The sequence below is a fragment of the Pempheris klunzingeri genome, chromosome 18, assembly GCF_042242105.1.
Source record: "Pempheris klunzingeri isolate RE-2024b chromosome 18, fPemKlu1.hap1, whole genome shotgun sequence".
NCBI lineage: Eukaryota > Metazoa > Chordata > Actinopteri > Acropomatiformes > Pempheridae > Pempheris > Pempheris klunzingeri.
This window is the reverse complement of record NC_092029.1, coordinates 19,024,712-19,047,595: the sequence shown is the minus strand read 5'-3', so window position 1 is coordinate 19,047,595 and position 22,884 is coordinate 19,024,712. Positions and strand designations below refer to the sequence as shown.

Below are 22,884 nucleotides of genomic sequence, written 5' to 3'. Positions count from 1 at the left end.
ACAGAGAGGAAGGTACAGGCTGGAGCTGAAAGAATCAATTTTCTAATCAGCAGAGTGGAGCTGCAATTTTCTGAAATTCTACTCTTAACCACATGGTTATAGGAGAGAAAATCTGATTCAGACGGATGTGACCCAACAGTGATGTCATTCAGGAGAGACAACTGTCATGCTTTTGGTGTCAAAGTAGACAAACCAACAATTAAAGGGATTCAACTCTATGCCAAATGTAAAATTCATTCCTGGACTATTCCATGATTAGTCCTTGGAATAATCATTTTGTAGCCTGAAATTTGCACTTTCCAAGCACCAGAAGAGCGCTAAAGTAACAACAGCAGCAGAGCACAAGGGAAACTAGAAACAAGGTGAAGAAGAAGAACAAACAAGTTTGGGAGATGCCCAAATTCAGTTTAAACTAAAGCAAATATAGCCAAAAATGCTGTCATCACTACTGGCCTTCTTGCATTGACAGAAGCCAGAAAACCTAATCAGATAAAGGCAGCGATTTGATATGGAGCACAAATGCCTGAAGAGTGAGCAGTCAGAAATAGAGCCGGACACCAGACAGACATAAACATGCAAAGACCTGCTCTTGACAACTGAACAGACCCCCCTCCCCCCGCCAGATGACCTTGTGGATGGATAGATCTCTGCTTCGCTCCCCTTTTCTTTCAGGAGGGGATTCAAAATGTTCAGCATTACTGTCAACAGTATCCTTCTTCAGCTCTGCCCCCACCCTCACCCATCACTGCCTCAGTCTCCAACCCTGGCTCCCTCTTAACCCATTAATGAGATGAAAAAAGTCAATGCCGTTAAAACAATGTAAGAAACCAGCATGTGTGGATGGTGTAGGAGGTGTGTCTGAAGTTACTTTTTGGCCTGCTCATCAGCGTATTTGAAAGGGTAGTTAGCCAGTGTTGCTTTGTAGCCTGTGTTCTTCACCATGTTGTTCCAGGTGACCAGTCGTTGGCCGATGGCTGTTCCCCGTGGCTCAAACCCCTTTTGGGAAGAAAGAAAGCGACGATGAGCAACAAGTTTTGATAATGTAAGCAAGTTTAAGTTACCATTTTAGTTTTCATACAGTAGCTATCCATTCAGTTTACAAAGAGTTTGTATCTTTAAGTGCTGCTACTCTTTATAAATGCAGCGCTTTGCATAAGATATATTTAATATTTTTAAACAGCTTCTGTATTGAAGTCATTTTGGCACCCTTGTTAAGTCTGCAGGCGTCACACATTAAGGTCTGGGATGAAGCCAGTTACATGGAAATTACATGTTGTAGGAGGGTTAATGATATTTACCCAGAGAGAAGAGCATCGGGTGTCTGTACTCACCATCAGTGGGTCAGAGAAATCAGGCAGGTCAGGCACCAGGATGCCCACAAGGGCACACACCACGATGAGCACTGTGCACACCCCCAGCACTACCACTGGCCAATCAGCTATCAGCTCAGCATAGCTAGAAACAAGAAAGAGACTTTAAGTTAGTGAACACAGTGATGACGATATAGAACCTGTGACAACAGCTTACTCAAAGGGATTTGAGATTGATAGGGTAGTTAATTCCATGCAGTACATGCCTCCAATTAGATGGATGGAAGAATAGATCATCGTTTGGCTCAAAAGTAATTCAAATCAGTGAGAAAAGGATGAACTTGTACAAAGTTCTATACTTGAATGACTAAAGTGGACATGGGACAGAAATAGAAGATATTAGATGTAGCCCACTCCATCTTGGCTTTGCTTAAGGCATTTGCTTGATCAGAAACTGTGTTAGTAGCGATCTCAGGTCTTCCTGTGTATATTGAGATTTGGCCTCTAAACCTTTCTGAAAGCCCTGAAAAAGCCTTAATCCTCTTTTAAACAGTCTCGTGGATTAGGTTTGAGACAGCAGAGTTCCCTGCAGTGTAATGGAGAGATGAGGCGATCCAAGCTGCTGGTTAACAGAGGCCAGGTACAGAGAGAGATGCACAACTCCCATCGATAACTCTCATGACTCACTGCTGAGGAATGATGGCTCCACGGGAGCAGTGATGGATGGATTACACAAATTAAAGGGGGAGGAGGAGGAGGAGGAGGAGGAGGAGAAGATGGATAAGAAAGCTTTGCAATCCAGAGCATCAACACAGGAGAAGCCTCTTTTGGCAGGTCTTACCTTTTGGGGAATCGAAAGGGCCTTACTGGGCTGAAAAACCAAAAAAAGAGAAATAAATCGGATTTAAATTTTGAAGTCAGAGCTGCAGCCAATCAAAAACAGATTTGCAGAGATTTCTGAGCAAGAGTGGACATCTTTCCTTCCGAATCTTCTAAGTTTTATTTTTCAAGCAGAAGTAACACACACCTTGGTTACTGGGCCACTGATACGATTAAGACTGACATGGCTGTAAAAACCACTTTCCAGTGAACTTATCATAACTTCTAATGGATCCTTTTTCAAATCCCTTTCAGATGTGACAGACATGCTTTGAGTACCTGTGTTTCCAATATACATGTGCAACACACAGATAACTTTCAGAAGATATAAACATTTATGCAGCAGATTGACACAAAGCTGAAAATTCCTGCATGGACGCAGTTACCCAACAACACACACACACACACACACACACACACACAGAGGGTCTATCTGGACTTCTCGTCAGTTCCTCCTGGGAGCGGTGGGGGAGCATCCGGTATGCCGGGAGCAGTTAACGCCCCGGGTGGAGGGTGACAGGAGGGAAGAAGAGGAAGTGGGAGAATCAGATACGGCCACCTGATCACAGCAGGGCTGAAGAAGATAAACGACGTGGGCTAAAGAGGTCAGGGGGATATGAGAAGTAGTGTATGTAGAAAGAACATAGAGGCGGATACTGTGATGTCCTGAATTGTGCACAGGCCTTGCAACAACAGATTTCGCTGACCATTGTCTTCCTCTCTTGTGCCCACATTGTGATCAGATGTCTACATGCAAATTAGTTATTAGTTGGTGGAGCTGACCAACTTGTCAACAAACATATTCGAGGTCAATGCTGCTGTATGAGCACTACTTCTTTTTCTATTGCCAAGGAAGGGACCATTTATTTAACAAGTATGGCCATTATTTAGTTTGTCATCTAGTGCGCCATGATCTGGGGGGCTGGACATTGAACAATTTTCATGGTGGGAACTTGCACCTTGATGCTCAGTACGGCTATATTCAGTGGCAGAGGTTGCAAAGTCGACAAAGCAGAAGAGAGTAGTCTTCATTGTGATGGCATTAATATCCACCCAGATAACTCCCCCTCAGATGAAGGGCAGAGAGAGCAGATGGCTACTCCCTGGATTAGATCTGTAGACATTTTTAGACAAACTCTGCCAAACAACACATTTGTATGGATGAATGGTCTGCTGTAAAAGCCCTGACTAAAAGCCAATACATTTCTCAATATTCCACAGATTGTATTCACTTCCCAACTTTACAAAAGTGGCCTCAATGTACACCCTCAAATGGTACAGAGTTCTGAGGTCGGCCTCTGCTGCAGCCAATTATGTTATTAGTACATGGGATATAAGTGCTGTGATTTAAGCAATTTGGCCAGAGGGGCAGAAGAAGATGTTGCAATGCTTTTGTCCGTTTTGCCGTCACAGTAAAATATGCGGAATGTTATAATTAGTGGTAATGGGAAGCACAAATGAACTAGAGCTATTGCCGAGGAATTTTACTCCACAGGGGTGAGTTGTAGGAACGCTGTGAATCCCTTTTAAAGTTTCACTGGACACATTAATATGACAGCCAGATGTCAAGTGGCAAAGGCTTAGATCACAGTCTCCAAACACAAGTACATAAAGACACAAACAGGGAATCATTTTTTGCTCTTCTAGAGATACATGCGTGATATGATGATGTTACTTGATACAGTTATAGATTCTAACCTGGTTTTGTATTCTAGCTCTAGGAGACTTAAATTATTTTTGATTTTAATAATATGACTGACTTCCAAAAGGTGGACTTGCGCTTCAACTTGCAAAGTGACCACTAGCCTGGTTCAAACCAGCAACGCCTAATGAAAACCACATTTTCCCTGCTCTTCTTTGAACTAGGAGTTAAGGAAAAGTTCTGTATTGCTAATGTAATTCTTCTACTGTGCTCTGTCTCTTGATTTTCCATGTATGGCCTTGAACTGCAGACCTCAGAATGGAGGAGACATGTTATTGAAAATAGTTGGAATGGATTCATAAAAGCGCTTTCAGGCATAATTATTTGTCTACTGAAGGTCTGTTTTGAATTTTGCTCAGCAATGCTTCAATCTGAACTCATTTCAGCCAATTGGAAGGATGCGCAGCATACCTGAGCCAGCCACTTGGCCCCAGAATTTCCAACGATAAAGATCAAGAATGCATCATGTCAATAGCAATAATTCATCCAGTCCTCATAAAACTCAGGTGACCTTTCAAGGCAATTTCATGGCTATGAATTAAATATTTGGCGAGCTGAGAACAACTTGTGTTCCTTTTATTTGGGGCTCAAACTGTCCACAAAGACAAAAAAGAAACCAGGAATACAACACCATCAGACCATGGCACATGAAAATAAATGAAGGCAAAGAAAATGCCAGAGAGGGGTGGTTGTTGGTTAGCTACATAGCTCCAGATTCTGCAGGATAAAAACCCACCGCATTGGGTTTATTCCCCGACTCTGTGAACTTCTACTCATGACACTTCTAAAACAAACCGAAAATGCAAACTCTCTTGCTCCCTACATCTAACTTTCTATCTCCTCACTCACTCTCTCTCTCTTTCCCTAAGCCTCTGTCTTCCCTCTTATTTTCCTTACCTCTCCCCTGGCCCTGAGTAACCTTTCAGTGTTATTCTATTTACCAGAGGGAGAGTGTTTCTGGATCACTGGGCTAATTAATAAGGTAAACACAGACCGCCAGCCGCTCACTCAGCACTGTGCTGACAGAGCGGTGAAGCACACCAAGTGTGTGTGAGGGCAAGCTGTGTATATGTATGTGTTTCCTTGCAGGCCCTACTGGTCCCGCTGCGCAATTTTGGGACATCCTGGATGAAAGTTCATGTTCACAAGAGAAATGTGACGAAATTGGTGGGAAGTGATCCAAAATGTTCATTCTACGGAGACATGGACGTTTTTGGACAGTGTCTCCTCAAAGGCACTCATAGTGTTGCACTTGTATGTACACTGGCTGATCAGGGTGTAAAGTGGGCATGATTTTCACATTGTCAGTTTCCAAATTGGAAGCAGTCTCCCAGGTCCAGTGTTGGGATGGTGTGGGTGGAAGGGCTTTCAGGCACTGTACTGTGTGTGACACGACAAGCACCTACTTCGAAGCATACACATGGTTTTAGGGACAAAAGCTAACTTTGGGTACTTTGGGTATTCAATGTTGGTGCTATAGGATTTTGGCTAAATACGATTTTTTACATTTTCAAAGTATGGGCTACTTGCATTTTTTTTGTCTATTTACATAGTGCTATGATTAACCAGGCTTTCATTGCAGAAACTAAGATACACTGCGCTCAAAAATATTCAACCTTTGAGGTTCATTCGATGAATAACTCAAACAAGAACAATTGAAATAGCTCAACAAAACTAATATAACAGGCTGTTTCTCCAAATTCAACACAAGCACATCTGATTCAATGAAACAAGGGCCTCATTAGTTGCATCAGGTGTGCTTGAGATAGAACACATCAAATACCCAGACTGGCTAGGGGTTTGTTCACAGTGACATTTGGCTGCATGTTAGACATCTGGGTAAGTCAAAAGAACTGTAAAAGAGAAATTGTAGAATTGAAGAGAGGAGATCATTGCCTTGCACAAACAAGGGAAAGGATACAAAAAAAGATAGCAAAGGCACTGAATGTTCCTAGAGATACTGTTGGAAGCATAGTTTGCAAGTTCAAAGCTAAAGGAGCACTGGCTACACTACCTGAACATGGCAGAAAGAGGAAGCTGTTAACAGATTTCTGAAATCCAAGACAAACACCACTAATGACCCAAAAGCACAAGACAAGCCGGCTCCAGTGCTCAAAACCATATAAATAAGCCACAGTTGTTTTGGGATTCTGTTCTGTGGAGTGATGAAACAAAACTGGAACTTTTCAGGTCTATGGATCAGAGGTGTGTCTGGAAGAGGAAGAATGAGGCAGATGCTGAAAAGAACACTCTGCCTACAGTGAAGCATGGCGGTGGCTCGGTGATGCTCTGGGGCTGCTTTGCTTCTTCTGGCACTGGAAACCTGCAGCGTTCGGAGGGCAAGATGGATTCAATAAAATATCAGGAAGCCTAGGAGAAAGCATCGGGGAAACGACGTGAGGAAGCTGAAGCTTGAATGTCATTGGACCTTCCAACAGAACAATGATCCCAAGCGTACCTCAAAGACCACCGAGGCTTGGCTTCAGATAAAGTCGTGGAAGATGCTAGAGTGGCCGTCACAGTCGCCTCAGTCCTGAATCCTATAGAAGATCTCTGGTGGGATTTGAAGACGGTGGTTGCAGTATGCATACCCAAGAATATTAGAGAGCTGGAGGCTGTTGCCCATGAGGAATGTGCCAAGATTCCTCAGGAATGCTGTCAGAACCTGGTGTTTGGGTATGTATCACGTTTGCAACAGGTGATAACAGCAAAAGGGTGCTGCACTAACTACTAAAGATACTTGTCGAGAAGGGGTTGAATAATTTTGAGACTGCAATAGTCATTAAAATAGAATAGAATACTTACACCAGGGAAGATATTGAGATGGATATTTTTTTGAGTAAAGATGACCATATTCACAGATGAATGAGCATGAGTGTTTGTATATGTGTGCTATTCTAGAGGAGTGTGTATATGTGCTGGGGGGCTTAAGGGTGAGGGTTCAGAGGCAGGGGGGCTAACTGTCAACAGACAGGCGGGTAAATATTTCATGAGCAAGGCCTTCAAGTTGGAACAAGAGCAATTAGTGTCAACCATCAGGGTACTGGGCCCGCCTCATTCTGAGTAGTGCCTTGCTGGAACGCTGCACATAATTAGTGGTTCGACCTAGCCATGAAATAGGTCCTTGCCTTGCAGCACTCCCAAATGACATCAACAGCCTAGTTAGGCAAAATAACACGGCACTGTGCCTGATAAGTAGGCCTGTGTGAGTATATTTATACAAAGACTCTCATGGCTAAAGCAGAATACTGAGAGGGATATTAACAATCCCCCAAAGTGAGCCTAAGTGTATGCTAGGATGACTTAACAAGACTATAAATATCAAATAGGCCTATAGAGGGTAGGTAATAAAACTATATCAGTGTCAATGGTTTGTGAAGTAGAAACAGTTTAATAAACAATTCTAATGTTTGAATGTAAACTGTTTAAGTATATGCAGACAAAAGAAGCAAGTGACAAGTAAAAAAGGCCAGAAAATGAATTGGGATGAAATTAGTAAGTAAGTAACAGTGTTAACACTTTTCTATCTGTAATTCGATACATGAGAGAAATATGTAATAAGAATGTGAAAAGAAGTGCTATACAGTGGAAACTTTGTGTCTGCAAATGTTTTCTTCATCACGCTTCTAACAGGTCTATCCTCAAAAACAGGACTGACCAGACGTAACAAAAGATCAATTTAAGAGGAAACCAAATCTAAAGGCCAATGTTTTATTAAAAGTAGAGATCAGTGTTGATACCAAATTTGAGGAGAGCTACATGTTCTAAAGTATATTAGCTTCAGCAGTAATACAGTGAAATTCACATGGCATCATGTTTCTAACAGGCCTCCATTAAACACTGGAACAGGCACATGCTGTTTAAAGTTTAAATGAAGTTCAACTGGGGACACTCTTCTCTCATTATCACATGGGGGAACCAGAGAACCAGAGGCATGGCACGTCATAGCAACATCACCCCACATTTATCAGCGTTTTGTTTGGCTGACAAAGTTTTTAAAAATCCCTAATTGTGATGAATTTGTAAAGAATTTTTCTACTTTTCCCGTGTCTGTCCATTTTCATTACTTGCGAGTGTACATTTTGGTGAGATTAGCATTTCCTCCGCCTGCTGTACATCAGACAACAAAATGTTCTCAAACATGTAACTGGTTTATAGGTCAGAGATCCCAAACAGCACCTGAAAACCTTGTTGCTTGTTACTTACAGTAACAACATTTCACCTTTCGTGTTATCTACTTTTTTTGTCATCTATATAATATGTATCCTTATTTTCTGCCGAGTGCTTCATCAGTTCTTTCAGTGAAAAGCGAAGTCAGCATGTCATTATGTGTGTATCCACTGGTAAAGCATGCCCTTCTCTGGCTACACTGACCAGTCTCCTGAATTCTTGGAGGTAAAATACTGGCATGCCCAAATTCCAGGCATACAGGCAGGATTTCAGCACTCTGGCCAATAGGCTACTCTTCGGCTCATCTTTAAGACCCTAACCCAGAACTGTCTACAGGGCAGCTTGTACAGGAACCTCCTGAAACATCTTCACATACCAAGATGTTTCCTTTTTCAGTGGTCCAGGGTAAGAAAAAACTCCTTTAGGATCCTGTGCTATCAATAGCCATTCATGTGATCAACTTTGAACTACGAGGCAAAATGTAGATTGTAACTTGTGGGGGGAGCCAGCAAGGATCCAGAAATCCTTCTTAACCTGCCGACCTTACACTGCACGGTTGAGTGCAAATGTAAGCAAGCCAACTGTAAGTGGGTATGTGTGGCCAGTGAGAACAGCAGAGTTTCCTAGAGGACCTACAGAGGTGGACCTAATGGTTGTCACCTGATGCTGCTCAAAAAAACCCATCAACATCTGGTAATACTGCTTACTAAAGAAGTCCAACAGACACAAAGACAGCGACCATGGAGCAGGAATTATGATGAAACATTGTCACTGTGAAAGAATTCAAAACTAAAAAAGTACACAAGCTACAGTCCACGGAGACATTTGGCAAAACAGAACCCCTCCTCTCTAAATACAAGGCACATTTATTTTAGACTGGGAGGAAAAACTTGGAAGTCGCTCCGCCACACTGAATTATCCTTTTAAAGTAAAAACACATTATTGAAACATGATGAGTAACTTTGCCGCTTAACAAAAAAGGTCTGTGTAAATATGTGCTTCACTGTGTTTTAAAAGAGAGGATGCATGTCTAGGCTAAAGCAGCATTTCTCATTTGAGAGACACTGAAGCTACTGATCATGCTGTAGGGGAACAGATACAGATGTATTAGAAATCTTTGTTGTTGATCTTATTCATCAGTAGAAAAGGTAGAGAAAGAATTCACTTTTCACTCTGCAACACTTTCCTCCAACTCCATTATTAGCTCATCTTTCTGTTTTCCTTGCTGCTTTTGTTGTCAACGCTTTGTGTCAGCTCTGTCCAAGGACACGGTAGCTGTGGGATCACTATGTGTTCCCTTTCACTTACTCGGGCACTCTGTCGAGAGACGTAAAGAGACTCAGAGTAGCCAACAGTTGCTGCAGCCTCATTTATCAACTGAAATGAAAATCAACTGTAAGGAGAGATGAAGTGAGTCTAATACAGAAGACACGGTACACAGATGATATTAAATGCCATTTTGGCCAAGATGATTTGGGGAAATCTGGCCCCAGTTGAGGCCTTGAGGCTAGGAGCCTTCATGATGATGGCTGAGTCAAAACTTGTCCTCCCTTCTCTGTGTGTGTGTGTGATAAAAAGGGAGAGTGCTGGGGGTGGAGGGGTCTGGAAAATTCCACGTGGAGATTCACAAAGTGCACAAAGAGGAAATAGAAGCACAGAAAATAAGTGGTTCAGAAGAACAACAAAATGGTAAATGGTCCATATTTGTACAGTGCCTTTCTGGTCATTTTGACCACTCAAAGCTCATTCACCCATTGGCACGTCATTTATACAGGAGGAATCTATGTTGGAGGAGATATTCCTTCACACACATTCATTCCATGTTCACACAGTTGGGGTTCTTGCCCGAGGACACTTCGCCATGCGGACTTGGAGGAGCTGGGGATCGAACCGCTGATCTACCAACCACTCTGAGCCACTCTGCCTCTGAGCCACAGCTGCCCTGTGGCCAAGGCTGTTGCCTTCTAATGTGAATACGCTATGAAAAATACTGATCTAGAGAATATGCTACAGATGCATTCCCATGCAATCCAAATGAGGCCATGTGGATGCTGTCCTAAGCATGCAGACTGTCTGCCACAGTTTCTACTGTGTATACACGGTCATACCAAAGCAAAAGAAACTGCAAAATCAACAAAGAAATAAGTTAATTCTCTTGATGAACTACCTAGTAAAAAATACAGAAACACCCTTCACGAGACTCTGGGGACGTCTGGGGATTCCCACACCGGTGCTGTTGCACTCACTAACTGATTTACATGTGGTAGAGCTGGGTAAGTTATTCTAGTCTGGTGATGACATTTTCACTCATTTTATTTGGAAGAAGAGTAAAATCTGCAAGCTGCAACAACAAACAGCTCCTGGTTTGGAAGAACACACTGAGCCTCGCCTCTCTTAAATGCAGAGCAGACCTATACTCCATTTTCTAGAATTGGAATGTTATTTTGGGCATCGACTACAAAAAAGTTCGGTTCTGTAATTGTTTTTTCCCTTGCAACCATTGATTCCGTGTTTTGTAGCTGCTTGCAACATGTCCAGTGGTTTAATTTGTGAAAAAGTCATGTTTGCACTCTAAATCAACAGAATCATTATTTTTTAGCTAGTCTATAAAGTATACCACAAACTGATCAAAGAAAATAAAGCCCTCCAAATATATTTTGCCACAGTCGCAACACATGTAGTGGCTCATCCCCTTCAAAGTGCTATGATAATCTTAACCAGCCAGCAGCAGCAAGCCATAAGATAAGATAAGATATTCCCTTTTAAAGTCCCATGACGGGGAAATGTACATCGACGCAGCAGACAGGAGGAGATATAAAAAAGTATGTACAGTTAAAACAGAGGAAGTGTAAAGATAGAAACAATATAATATGCATAGGGGGAATGTAAACAAAGAAGGGGGAGATATCAGAAAGTATTGCACATTGTGAAGTGGGGTAAAAAGATGAGTAAAAACATCTTTGTCCAGCTGAGGTCTGGTTAGATGCTCTGCCAGCTTATGAGAAGTTATGCCAATGTCGCACTCAAACATCAGGCTTTGATCCCGCTTTATGGGAAAGCATGGGCCTTTGATCTGGGATGGCTATCTTTATGGGCTTTGCCTCATACTCAGGAACTATACCGTTACACTGACGGGGGGGGGGGGGACGTGATACAGGAGGGGTAAAGAGAGAAATGGAAATGGCTGCAAGAGAGACAGACAGCAGATTAGCGGAGTACAGTAAAGACGGGGAAAGCAGAGGGTGGAGTTTCTTTTTGTTGGGGAAAGGTACAGGGAAGAACAGGAGCTACAGTTTGTAAAAGTTCAGTAAAGAGGGACAGTTTGTGTGGTGACAGGACAGTTCTCAGTCTCTGGATATTTACCACTTACTCAAAGCCTCAAGGTTAAATGCACACTTAGGATTTTTAGACCGCTAGCAGTTCTATGGAGTAATGTTTTTAAGAGTGGGTACTTGTTCCGTTTGCTGCTTGCCAATGGTTTCTCTCTGTTCCATGTATTAAATAAAGTAAATTTCCCTGTCGAGGGACAAATAAAGGAATATCTTATGTTAAAAAAATGGCATAAGTAATGTGTGAAGAGATGTTGTAAGTGTGTCAGCAAAGGCAGGGCCGAAGAGGAGCAAACAAAGCAGTAAGAGTCATGCATGTGCATCATGGCTTTGTGTTGAAAATGTTGTGTCAGCGTACATCACACATTTATCCTGGGCTAACATTGCAGCTCCGTGTGGATTAGACAAGCAGGGTGTCGGTAAATCCATCACAGAGGCTTCACACAAGGAGCCACAAAAGAAACACACAGATATGCACACACTCTCAGACGCAATCTTCTCAATTCAGTTAAACAAAGGGCAAGTTGGGCTATTAACCAAATATGTTTCGTGTATTAAAAAAAGAAAAAGAAAAAAAGAAGGGCTTCTCACAGAGACGCTGTTCATGGCTTGACTAAAGGCCTGTTTTGGCCTGCTTCTCTTGGTCCTGTGTAAAGTTGGGCATGAGGTGGCTGCAAAATAGACACGTGACTTTCTCAAATAATAAATAATAAGCATCTCCAATTTGTGTGACCCTGGGTTAGGGTTATGATCTTTTGTACAAGATGAGTGAGGTTTTCCCTCCTTCTTCCTGGAGAGGAACGTATGTGTGGTTCATCATCAGTTCATTTAGTCTTCATTTCATCACTGAAAGCGACTGTACGATGTGCACTTTCTATTACTTCAAACAGATTCAGATTTTTTCAACAGATAACTATTGAATAAAAAAAAAAAAAAAGAAATAACTTGGCTTATGCTGGGGAGAGGTGAAATAGCTTGAAGCTCTTGAAGCAATACAGATCTCCAAAAAGGAGCCGCAGACCTTATTTGGGTCAGATGATTGAGAAACCAGCCAATGTTCCTGTCTCAAAGGCCTCGCAAACAGTTGTTATCCTTGATAATAAAAAGCTTTATCAAGCTAACACCCTGAACTACACAGCCAACACATCATTTTTATATAAGCCCTAGCTGGTTGAGGCTTGCAGCTGTCAGACAGACAGGTGGGACAAAAGGCAATGAAACACAAAAAAAAGGGGCTCAGACAAAAAGAGAGAATAAAATCTGTGGAATATGATATTTTGGCACAAAGTGAAAAGAAATGACAGTAAAGGCAATGCATTGCACAGACATATGGTCCACCAAAAATGTTCAGACACATCCAACTGATAAAAAGGTTGCTGAATTACACATGACAAAGTGTTGGACTTTGGAGTTGTCGTGTTTGCATAAAGTTTTTCCCATGTGTCATAGCAACCAAACCACCTGGCGCATGCAACTACTACAAAATTCAAACTTGCTCAAGATAATAAAAGCTGACCTTTCTGAGAGGGAGAGCGTCGGAGGGAGTGAGACAGGAATTCTCGCTATCTGACAAGGCATGAATCTAAACCAAACTCGCGGTTGCCATAAACAACAAGAGCTGTTGCAAGAGACATCTGTGAAGAGGGCAGGAACATTTAGCTCCGGGAGAGCTGTAGGAGCAGGGGAGGTTAAATACGCAACGTGACCCCGGAGGGCTGAGTGACAGTGAGCTGTTTGGAGGGTCACTGGTGTGGGTAGAAGCAGGTTAGCGTACCCTCAGGTGCCCTGAAGCTACGCATGCTCTGTGTCGTCCTTATTCTTCTCACTCTGGACTGCACCTATCAAAAAGTGTGCACTTAAGGCACCCCGAGTACGTTGCTCAACAGCAACAGCTCAAAAGACTGGTCGGCTTTTAAAAAGTCAAAACTTTGAGCACAGAAAAAACTAAAGTTGTTGTTTTACCAACCATCCTGCCTTTAACGCACAAACCCAAGTGTAAAACAGAAGAACATACAAGCTATGATCACATCTAAAATCGACATCTCAAAAGATGCAGACACAGCACAGGGGAAATGGGGTCCAACATTTACCCAAGTGCTGTGGCTTAAAGGCTTTCACCTGAAGCCTTTAAACCTGCTGGCACACACTGAGCCGGCCCGGGCCAAACACTCGACATCCCAAGGACACACTTTTCCCTTTTACATTTCCGTCTGATCTTAAATTACACACATAAAATGGCTGTGAGAGATAATCTTACAACGGAGACGCAGACGTGGACTTAATACTTTTAACAGACCCACAGAGGAAAAAGGAGACAGATTAACTGGGATGGCTGAATCTGGGTTTTTTTTTTAGCCACTTTACAGAAACTGTGTTGTTGCTTCACCTTTCCCAAAGATTGGTTTACTTCATACATGGATAAAGAGCCAAAGGCTTTTGATCGTTCTCAAAATAGAAACGTTAAGAAACCAAGTATGGGCTAATCTTAAATGGATTAATTTTTTGTGAAGCTGAGAACAGGGGCATAAAAATCTCCTGTTGTGAAACGCACATAAAAAGGTCTCCCCAAAGAGCTAATGTTATAACTTATCAGTGTGTGTGTGTGTGTGTGTGTGTGTAAGAGAGAGAGAGACGTTAAGTGTGCAGTGATTACAGATGTAATCCCTCGGCTAATCTGACAGATCACAGCTCTGAGGCAGATCAAACTGATATCTGATACCATCTTGCCTGACTTCATACCCTCAAATTATCGAAGGCATTAGGTATATAAAGTATCGTGGTTTATGTCCATGTGTGAACATGTGTAAGATATACTTAACTAAAACCAAACTCCAGCCGCCTTAAATACAAGGGTGGAGGACTGGAATAAAAAGGAGGCAAGGTCTGAGGGTTTTTGATAATGTCTGGGTTCAGTGTAAAACTGCACAGCTGAGACAGGTATACCGTTTCCTACGTCTAATCTCACCATCGGACACAGACACAAGCACACAAAGCATCACTGTAAAGAAAAGGGGGGGGGGGCAGGGGATGCAGTCTTGGAGCAAACCCCAGTCGTGTAATTCAAACCTGTCATCACTGAACAAGAGGGACCTGTTTGGTAAATAAGAGAGTGGTTAAACATTAGAGACGCCTATGTCCAACGCCACATCTGCTCTCCATTCTGATGTGGAACAAGAGACGGAGGTGGGGGGAGAGAGAGAGAGAGAGAGAGAGAGACAGAGAGAGAGAGTTAATTGAGTGAGAGAAAAACTGAAAATGAAAATAAATGAAAGTAAAAGAGAGTAAGGAGGAGAAACAACACAGATGCTGGCGAGTGCATCTAAAAGCCTGCAACACAATCCTGTTTTGCCCCTCTGTGCCCACCCACAGTAGATTTGTTTGGTGTACGTTCTTGCTCATCTTTCAGTACCACCCGCAACGTCCCTCTTTCTAATGAAAATTATGAGGGGAGATCCAACTTTGTTCCAGTGAGAAAAAAAACCCCACGTTTTAAGAAGTAAGAAGAAATAAAGTCTCAGCCAAATCAGATTCCCCACAATACGCTGCTCCCATAAAAAGCAGCTGACATGCCTACCGTTCTCTGTGGAGATGGTAAATGTCCTACTATATAATATATAATAATAATGTTTACATGTAATGTAATGTGTAAAAAAACATTATTTTTCTTATACTGTGCATACTGCTATTTTACTGAATGCTCCATTTTAGCACCTGTCTCTTTAAGCCACCGCTCCTTGAAAAGACCAGTCTGCTCTGATTGGTCAGCTCCCACAAGTCGATGTGGGTGCATCAGCTCTGGCGTCTCAAAGCTCAGTCTCTGCTCTGAAGGGGAGCCACATTAGTTAACACCAAGTTCAACAAACTAACCTGCCAAATAAACAGCAAAACACCAATGACCCTTGGTCATTAACAGCCCTTCACTTCGACGGATTGTGGGAGGACATGAAGACGGGTAAATCGGATTTTGCGGCCAACAACGCATTTTGCTTGGAGGAGGTCACATGGTGAACAGATCCCTGAGTGTGATGTGCTCAGGGATCAGGGATGAGCATTTTTACACACATTTACTGAAAGATGGAACACGGAAGAGAGTGAGGAGGGTCTTTTTTCATAGTTTGAGGGTCTCTGGTGACACCATGTTGGAATGCATGTTTATGTTGACAAGAAATTAGAGAGTGCATTTTGCATAAAATGTCCCCTTTAAGCACACATTCCCCTCTCATCTTGTGAAACTAGTACACTTTACTTTGGCTGTGTGCACCCCAGCAGCAAGAAGGGTCGAACAAACACGAGCCATTTGAAGTGTAAAAAAATGACATCATCATTATTCTTAATGTTACCACAAACTGACTTTACAACAAGGATGTCAACTTCAGGCCAAAACCTGAGCTACTGTGTGACATGAATCTGCTTCAGACGTGTACTTTGTAAAAGGCTCTGTCACACAATGTTTGAAGTGCTTAGTACTTTTGTAGATAGAGGTTTTGTTGATGTATTTTTTGCCTCTTCGGATTTCTTTCATGCAGTTTACCCCATTCCACCCATATCCATTACATAATAAAAAAGGAAAAACAATTGTTGCTATTTTAAGCATAAATCTCATGGCTTCTGGTTCTATTTTGTCAAGGAAAACCTACATGAAACGATACGTTTAGAGCCTCTATGTGGAGAAGGCTGCCCATATGATGGTCTCTTGCAGGCGTGACCACCTCCTACTGCATTCCAGGCCTAACATGATCCCTAAACATGGATGTGACATGTTGTCAAGCATGTGGGCACAGGAAGGAGGTTATGGGGGCCTTCAGGAATATGATGGATCCTCTGGTTGCACAAAGCCAGGTAACGTTAGGGATCAACAAATGCACAATTATGAAAGCACATAAGCAAACCCGCAGTCATACAACTGATTTGTATGCTTGGTGCGGCTAAATATATACTCTGGAAGTATGCAAGAAGTTAAATACCTGTCCTACAAGACACACTAATGATGTCTCAGACTATTACTCTGCCAAATTAGCTTTCTAATATCAGGGAGACGCCAGAATCCTAAACCAAGGCACTCAATGTAGATAATGAATCCTTTTGGAGAAACTGAGATACAATCTATTAGGAAGAAAAGATTAACACAAAACCCTTCCCTCCCCCATACCGGATTCCAGGTGTCTGGTTCTGGAGGTGCTCCTGCCAGCGCTGGTGATGGTGGTGATGGAGACAGAGAGGGGAGGATGGGTGAGGAGAATGGGGATGGGAGTATGTACAGGCAGAGAGGCAGCATGGGCAGGATGAAGCGGCTCCGGGGTGGGGGACAGAGCGGGGCCCTGGGCCTGTGCCTAGACTCTGGAACAACGGGCACTCCTGCTGCCCACAGGGGCAGCACAGGGTGGAGTGGAAGTGACAGTGCTGGCAGCAGAGTGGCATGGGCTGGAGAGGAGGGGAGGAAGAGGACGGGGAGAGGGTGGAGGGAAGGTAGTGTTTGGCCAGCCTCTGGGAGTCTATGACAGCGGGGGAGGAAGAGGCGGTGGAGGATGCGGGAAGGTTCCTCAGGGAACCATTCTGTTTGACCACACTGCCGTTTTGGCTGGGCCTGACTGTTCTCTGGCCGACATGCGATCTCTGCTGCTTCTGCTGAACTTTGGATGCTTCAGCCTTCACTATAACCTCTTCATCTCCGTCTGATGTAAGACAGTCACCACTGGAGGCGGCTGCGAGGGGGTCCTGGCCGTTGCCGACTTGTATGCTGTTGTCTGAAGGGGCATTTCCATTGGCACCGAGAGAGTGGTGTCTTCCATTGCTCAGGGCCAGAGGGTCACCGCTTGCGTCGGTCAGGGCCATGATTCTCTCCCAGCGGGCCTGGCAAGGACACCGTCACTCCTCTGAGGAAGAAGAAAACAGACAGACAGAGAAAGGAGTTTAGGCTCTGTTTAAGAGCAGCAGCAGTGTTTAGGTGTTCCCAACTTAAAATGGCAGCGTGTTGTCACTAACATAACATCATCTTCCCAGCTCATATTCACAGCCACTTCCTGATCACTTTGTGTGCACAAGATAAGTGTTTGTACAGAGAGCCAGCACAACAGTTCAGTTCTCCCCAAAAGACAGTCCGTCCTCAGCGGCGGCTGTGACAGACATCCCGTAAACGGCGTGACCCGAACTAGCAGCGCCCAGTATGTCACATGGCTAGTAGGTTACACCACCGGAGAGGAGTTCAGCTCAGTTCAGTTCAGCTGGGTTCTCTGAGAGAGCACGACTGGACTACACCCAGGTAAAATGTTGGTAATATTCATCTGGTATCTCAGTAAAATAAACAGCAGAGATTCAATCTAATACAACAGGGGCCTCTGTTTTCTTTAGACTGGCCAGTGTCATACAAAGCCCAAACAACAAGAGCTCAGAGAGTGAGCAGGGGAGATGCTTCCTTGCAGAACAAGCAGCGCCAAGCGAGAGAATAAAAGGACTGAAAACTGTGAAAAAAAGAAAATTAAGTTGTTTTGCTGACTGAAGAAACACACTAATGACGATACACATGCAAATACATTCATTACACACATCAATTAGTGTTTAATATTTGTGTGCAGCTTCTGTTTTCAAGGGTCAAAAATATGCATTTTTTCTTTGCAGTTGCCCAAAGTGAAGAACAGAGTGACTTTTGGGAGAAGCTAGGTGAGGATAAGACCCATCTGAGCACTTTTCTCATCAGCTTTTGGTTGTAATTTTTAAACAAGTACTGTGAATTTAAAAGCTTTAGACATAAAGTCGGTTAAATGGTTAAAGTGTATATCAAAATCAATGCAGATACTGCAATCAGACAAAAAAAACAAGGTTGTCTCACAAAACAGAAATACAGGCGCCTGCCCAATAAAGTTAGATAGGGAGGAGTTTTTTGATGAGCCACTGAATCACCACTCAAATATTTGGCAAATTGAACTAATTTTCTGTCTTCTCACTGAAGTCATGACAGGCGTGTTTAAGACAGCCAGCTGTAAGGTTGTCAAGTGTGGTAACTGCCACATACAGCCTGCTGTTAAAATGATTTATTAGTGGGTTAAAACTATCATTTGAAAATGATTTAGTAATAATTTTGTAATAATATAATAATAACTTTGCTCTACAAATGTGAATATTTTCTGGTTTGATTCCAGCCAGGGGCCTTTGTTGAATGTCCTTCCCCCATCTCAGTCCCCATGTTTCATGTTTCTGTCGTCACTATCATCCATCCATCCATTATCTATGCCGCTTATCTGTCAGGGTCGTGGGGGGGCTGGAGCCAATCCCAGCTGACTTTGGGTGAGAAGCAGGGTACACTGGGCCGACACACAGAGACAGACAAGCATTCACACTCAAACCAATTTAGGTAATTGAGAATCTCCAGTTAATCTAACCAGCATGTCTTTGGACTGTGGGAGGAAGCTGGAGTATATCAAAAAACAATATTCTTCTACTTTTTGTCTATTCTGAGCAGGACAATTGGGTATTACATGAGAACTACATATTTAGGCAAGTCAGAAACAGACAACCATTCATGCTCACACTCACACCTACAGGCAATTTAGAGTCACCAATTAATCTAACCAGCATGTCTTTGGACTGTGGGAGGAAGCCGGAGTACACAGAGAGAACCCACACAAGCACGTGGAGAACATGCAAACTTCAAACCTGGATTTGAACCTTCTTCCTGTGAGGCCGCAGTGCTGACCACCGCACCACCACCTATTTAAGCAAGTGTAAAGGCAAGTGCCTTGACCTCTGGGTGCACCATGTCTCAGAGTTTTAGGGCACACAGAGCCGAGCAGTAGCAGTTTTCTGCAACTCAAAGCAGACTCAAGCAGACATGTCAATATGTTTAAGGCCAGTGTAGACAATTATAATAATAATAACTTTTACTGCATTTCTAGTTCCACTGCATAGAACTTTTAAATGTCACATCATCTTCGAGTTTGCATCAGCATCAAAAATAACTCCTTCTTGGTGCATGAAAACAGAGCCAAGACTCAAGAAATGAACCCCAAACAGGAGGCTGACGACATGGAAAATGTTGCAGATGCTGCAGACCTAACCTGATTACTGTGGTGCTTTAATGATGCACCCACTGACCTTAAAACATGATTCCTTTGTACTGTTATAATGCCCACTCACAGTCTTTGTCACTGAAGCCACTTCAAATCAACTCTGATGTCACATCATTTCTAAAACTGCTAGAAAATTACATTACAGAAAAAATAATTTGTAATGGTACACACATTCACACACTGATGCTATGTTTCAGGAGCAAATTCGGGGTTCAGTATCTTGCTAAAGGAAAACTTCAACATGTGGACTTAGAGGAGCGGGGGATCAAACCGCCAACCTTCCGATTCATGGACGACCCACTCTACCTCTGAGCCACAGCTGCCCAATGATAAAAAATGTTTAACCACAAAATTGAAGTGCTCGCATTTGAGTGCCAAACATCGCATCACACTAGCCTGTTTTTCAGACACTGAGCAAAAGACTCTCTGCGTATGTGACCAATGCGCATGAGTGGGTGGCGAAACGTGAGCATGGCTGCCCCCATGGGTCAGGGATCGCTGGGAGGACGAGGTTGGGGAAAGAGGAGGAGAAGGCAGAATAAATCTGGAGCCTGAAGAGCTCAGAATAGCAAGAGTACGGAGGGAAACCCAGATGAAGTCATTAGTCTGGCTCCCACAGCTGTCAAGAGCCTGTAATGACTTAAAGAGGCGAGATGGAAGGTTTAATGGAGATCAGGCATGAGAAACATAACAAGTAGAGAATGTAGTTTAATGCTATGTTATAGCATGTGCAACCAAGTGTGTTTTCTGCTGTTTGTGCCTAAAGGAGTGTGTGAGTGTGTGTGTGTGTGTGTTGCCCAACGCAGAGCACTGACAGGCAAGTGAGACATCTAGGGCAGACTGTGTGGACACAAGCAGGGTCCTTCTGTGTCTCTTCAAAATAAAGGCTGACAGCTGCACCGACCTGTTCCACGAATGAACTAGAACTAAGGCTCCGAAATGCTTCTGCCATACCTCCATTTATGAGGGAAATTTAGCTGGTGTTCTTGATCGAAGAGACACCAGAATAACTAAAGTACATTAACACTGTAGCAAGTGTAACCTGGTAATAATTAACCTGAACAGACAAGACAGTAATAGAGGGCAGTAATGCTAGCGACCAAGTAGGGATACAGGACTTGTGTATGAAGGAGCGGAACTTCCTGATTTCTTTACCTCATTCTCTCATCTGTCTATAATGTATCACATATGGATTACCACACTTTGATTGTGCAGAAATTAACTTACAGAAAAACATGCGTCATTCGTAGGGATGGATCATGATTTTGAATATTCGTTAAAATATAAAGAATCAAACATGACGACATCGTTTTGTTTTAGGAAGTATATTTTCCCTCCTTTTTACTGGTGCTTGGTAGTCCTCCCGTCGGGAGCAGTAGATTGATCTGCGGCGCCGAGATGAAGCCAGCTCTCTATAAATGTGGGCTCGAACAGTCGCAGTCCCATTTCATCCAACCAAATGGTACATCACCTAGAAGTAGCATTAGGTATTAGCTATCTTAGCTCTTAGCCCAGCTCTCTCCTCTCCCCGCTTGGTCCGGGTGGACAGAGGATGCTGTGGGCAGCCATCGAATAAACATCTGCTTTAATCCAAACACTGATGTCCAATGTGTAACTCTGCCACAAGTAACCGGTGTTTCAGCAATAAAAACGCAAAAAATTGGCTGTTAATAAAAACAAAGTTTGAAAGCGTTGTGTGTGTGTGTGTGGGATGAACTATTTGAATAACCTCCGAATAGTTCACTGTGACTATCAAATAGTATTTTTGCTTGAAATGCACATCCCTAGTCATCAGCATTTGATTGGATTGATGCCAAAATTCACCCTCACATTATAATGGGTGCAGACTGGGAGTCTTTGGTTGACTTAAGCACAGTTGCTCTGATTGAACCTGAACTTTTAACAACAGGAAGCATGAAATCAGAAGACCTTGAATCCTAAACAATCCCTCCCCCTAAACCAACGGGTCAAACTCCGTCTACACCTCAAAATGTGATGAAGTGTCATTCTCACCTCAAGATTTCACTATAAAATCTGCAGCTTTGAGGGATTACTCGTGCCTGAGGGGAAGCTACACCACTCCCCTCTCAAATCAAGTTGTTAAGAATTATTTAGTGCCTCTAACTTTTAAATGACAGACGGTCGACCAACAAAACCAACATGCGCAATAATCCCCAGGCAAACGATGTGGAACGCTGGTGATGACGCGCCTCTTCTGCCATCTTTCATGTGAACTTCATGATTATGGAGCCTGACAGAGATGGAGATACGCTGGGCGACAAGCAGCCACACAACACGGGGCAGAGCATCGTGCTTCCCTTTAATTCAAGCTAACAGGCAGTAATTACCAGCTATCAGTCATAAGATGGTTAATAACCACGATGCTTCTAATAATAACATCTACAGGCTAGGTGCTCACATGCCAGATGTTGCTTTAGGATAGATTCTTTGGCCATGTTTCCAGTTGTCTGGAGAGATTTCAGACATATTTGACTTCTTCAGGGGACTTTTTCACAGCTGAGCTGTAAAACATACCAGGCTGACGGTGCTGGCTCGTGGCTGCAACGCTCAATCTCGAGGTAAATTAGGAGAACACAGAGAGTCAACCCAAGTGTCCAACACAATGTTTAAGATGATACACTGAATTGGGAAAGTACGACTATAAGCAGATTTATTTCACTGATCTTTGGCTGGCTGCTTTTTAATGGCTGGCATAAATCTTAATGATGGTGAAGCTATACATCATAGTAAGTTAATATAAGGGCTGGGTTTTTCCACTTTACAAAGATTAGCCAGGAAGAAAAGGTTAGGACAGTTAGGTTCATTTTTTAAAAAGTTTTTCAAAAGTGTATCGGTGGCTGATTGTCTCAATATGATACAAATCAGTTTTTAACAAGTCTACTACTACTAATACTGAATGCTAGTTAACAGCGGTGTAACATCAGCTCTAAGCGGACAGGAAAAAGTGATTTTGACATCCGTGTGCTCGCTCCCAGCCACAGCCACAGGACAGACACACGGAGACGCGTGAACCCAAACTGATCACAATAACAGAAGCTGAATTTACTCAAATCACACAAACGGCGATTGCAACTCGTCGACTTTCTCGTCTAGAGATGGTCGGCAGAAAATGTCTAGAGACAAACCCAGTGTGAGGAGCAGCCAGTTTCCAAAGTATCGTACCGTGGTTTGTGGCTCCCGGTGCTTTGTGCTGCTTATCGCTCGGCTGCGCGCCGCGCTTCGCTTCGCTGCCGCCGAGAAAAAGAAAGAATCCTCCGGTTTCACTTGAAATATCCACAAGCGCCGTGAACCACACGGGTCACCCCGACAAAGGCAGTGCCGAGTCTCGACGGGAGCAGGCTGTTTCTCCTGGAAATGGGTCCTGCCAGGATGACAAACAAACCCCGGCTCCCTGCTCTCTCCGGAGGGAC

General features: G+C 43.2%; 1 protein-coding gene across 2 annotated transcripts in view; it reads right to left on the bottom strand.

Annotated features, from left to right (window-relative positions):
* disp1 (dispatched homolog 1 (Drosophila)) overlaps window positions 1-22,884 on the bottom strand; it is a 51,053-nt gene that overhangs the window by 5,786 nt on the left and 22,383 nt on the right. Inside the window, exons 1-5 of one of the 2 annotated variants that reach the window (XM_070849566.1) lie at window positions 22,637-22,851; window positions 16,540-17,263; window positions 2,152-2,181; window positions 1,332-1,455; window positions 869-996 (exon numbers count right to left, since the gene is read on the bottom strand). In XM_070849566.1, the coding sequence (XP_070705667.1) occupies window positions 869-996; window positions 1,332-1,455; window positions 2,152-2,181; window positions 16,540-17,222 (965 nt within the window). In that variant the 5' untranslated portion in view covers window positions 17,223-17,263; window positions 22,637-22,851. Of the gene's footprint in view, window positions 1-868; window positions 997-1,331; window positions 1,456-2,151; window positions 2,182-16,539; window positions 17,264-22,636; window positions 22,852-22,884 lie in introns of those variants that run through there. The other variant, XM_070849565.1, reaches the window with a different exon arrangement.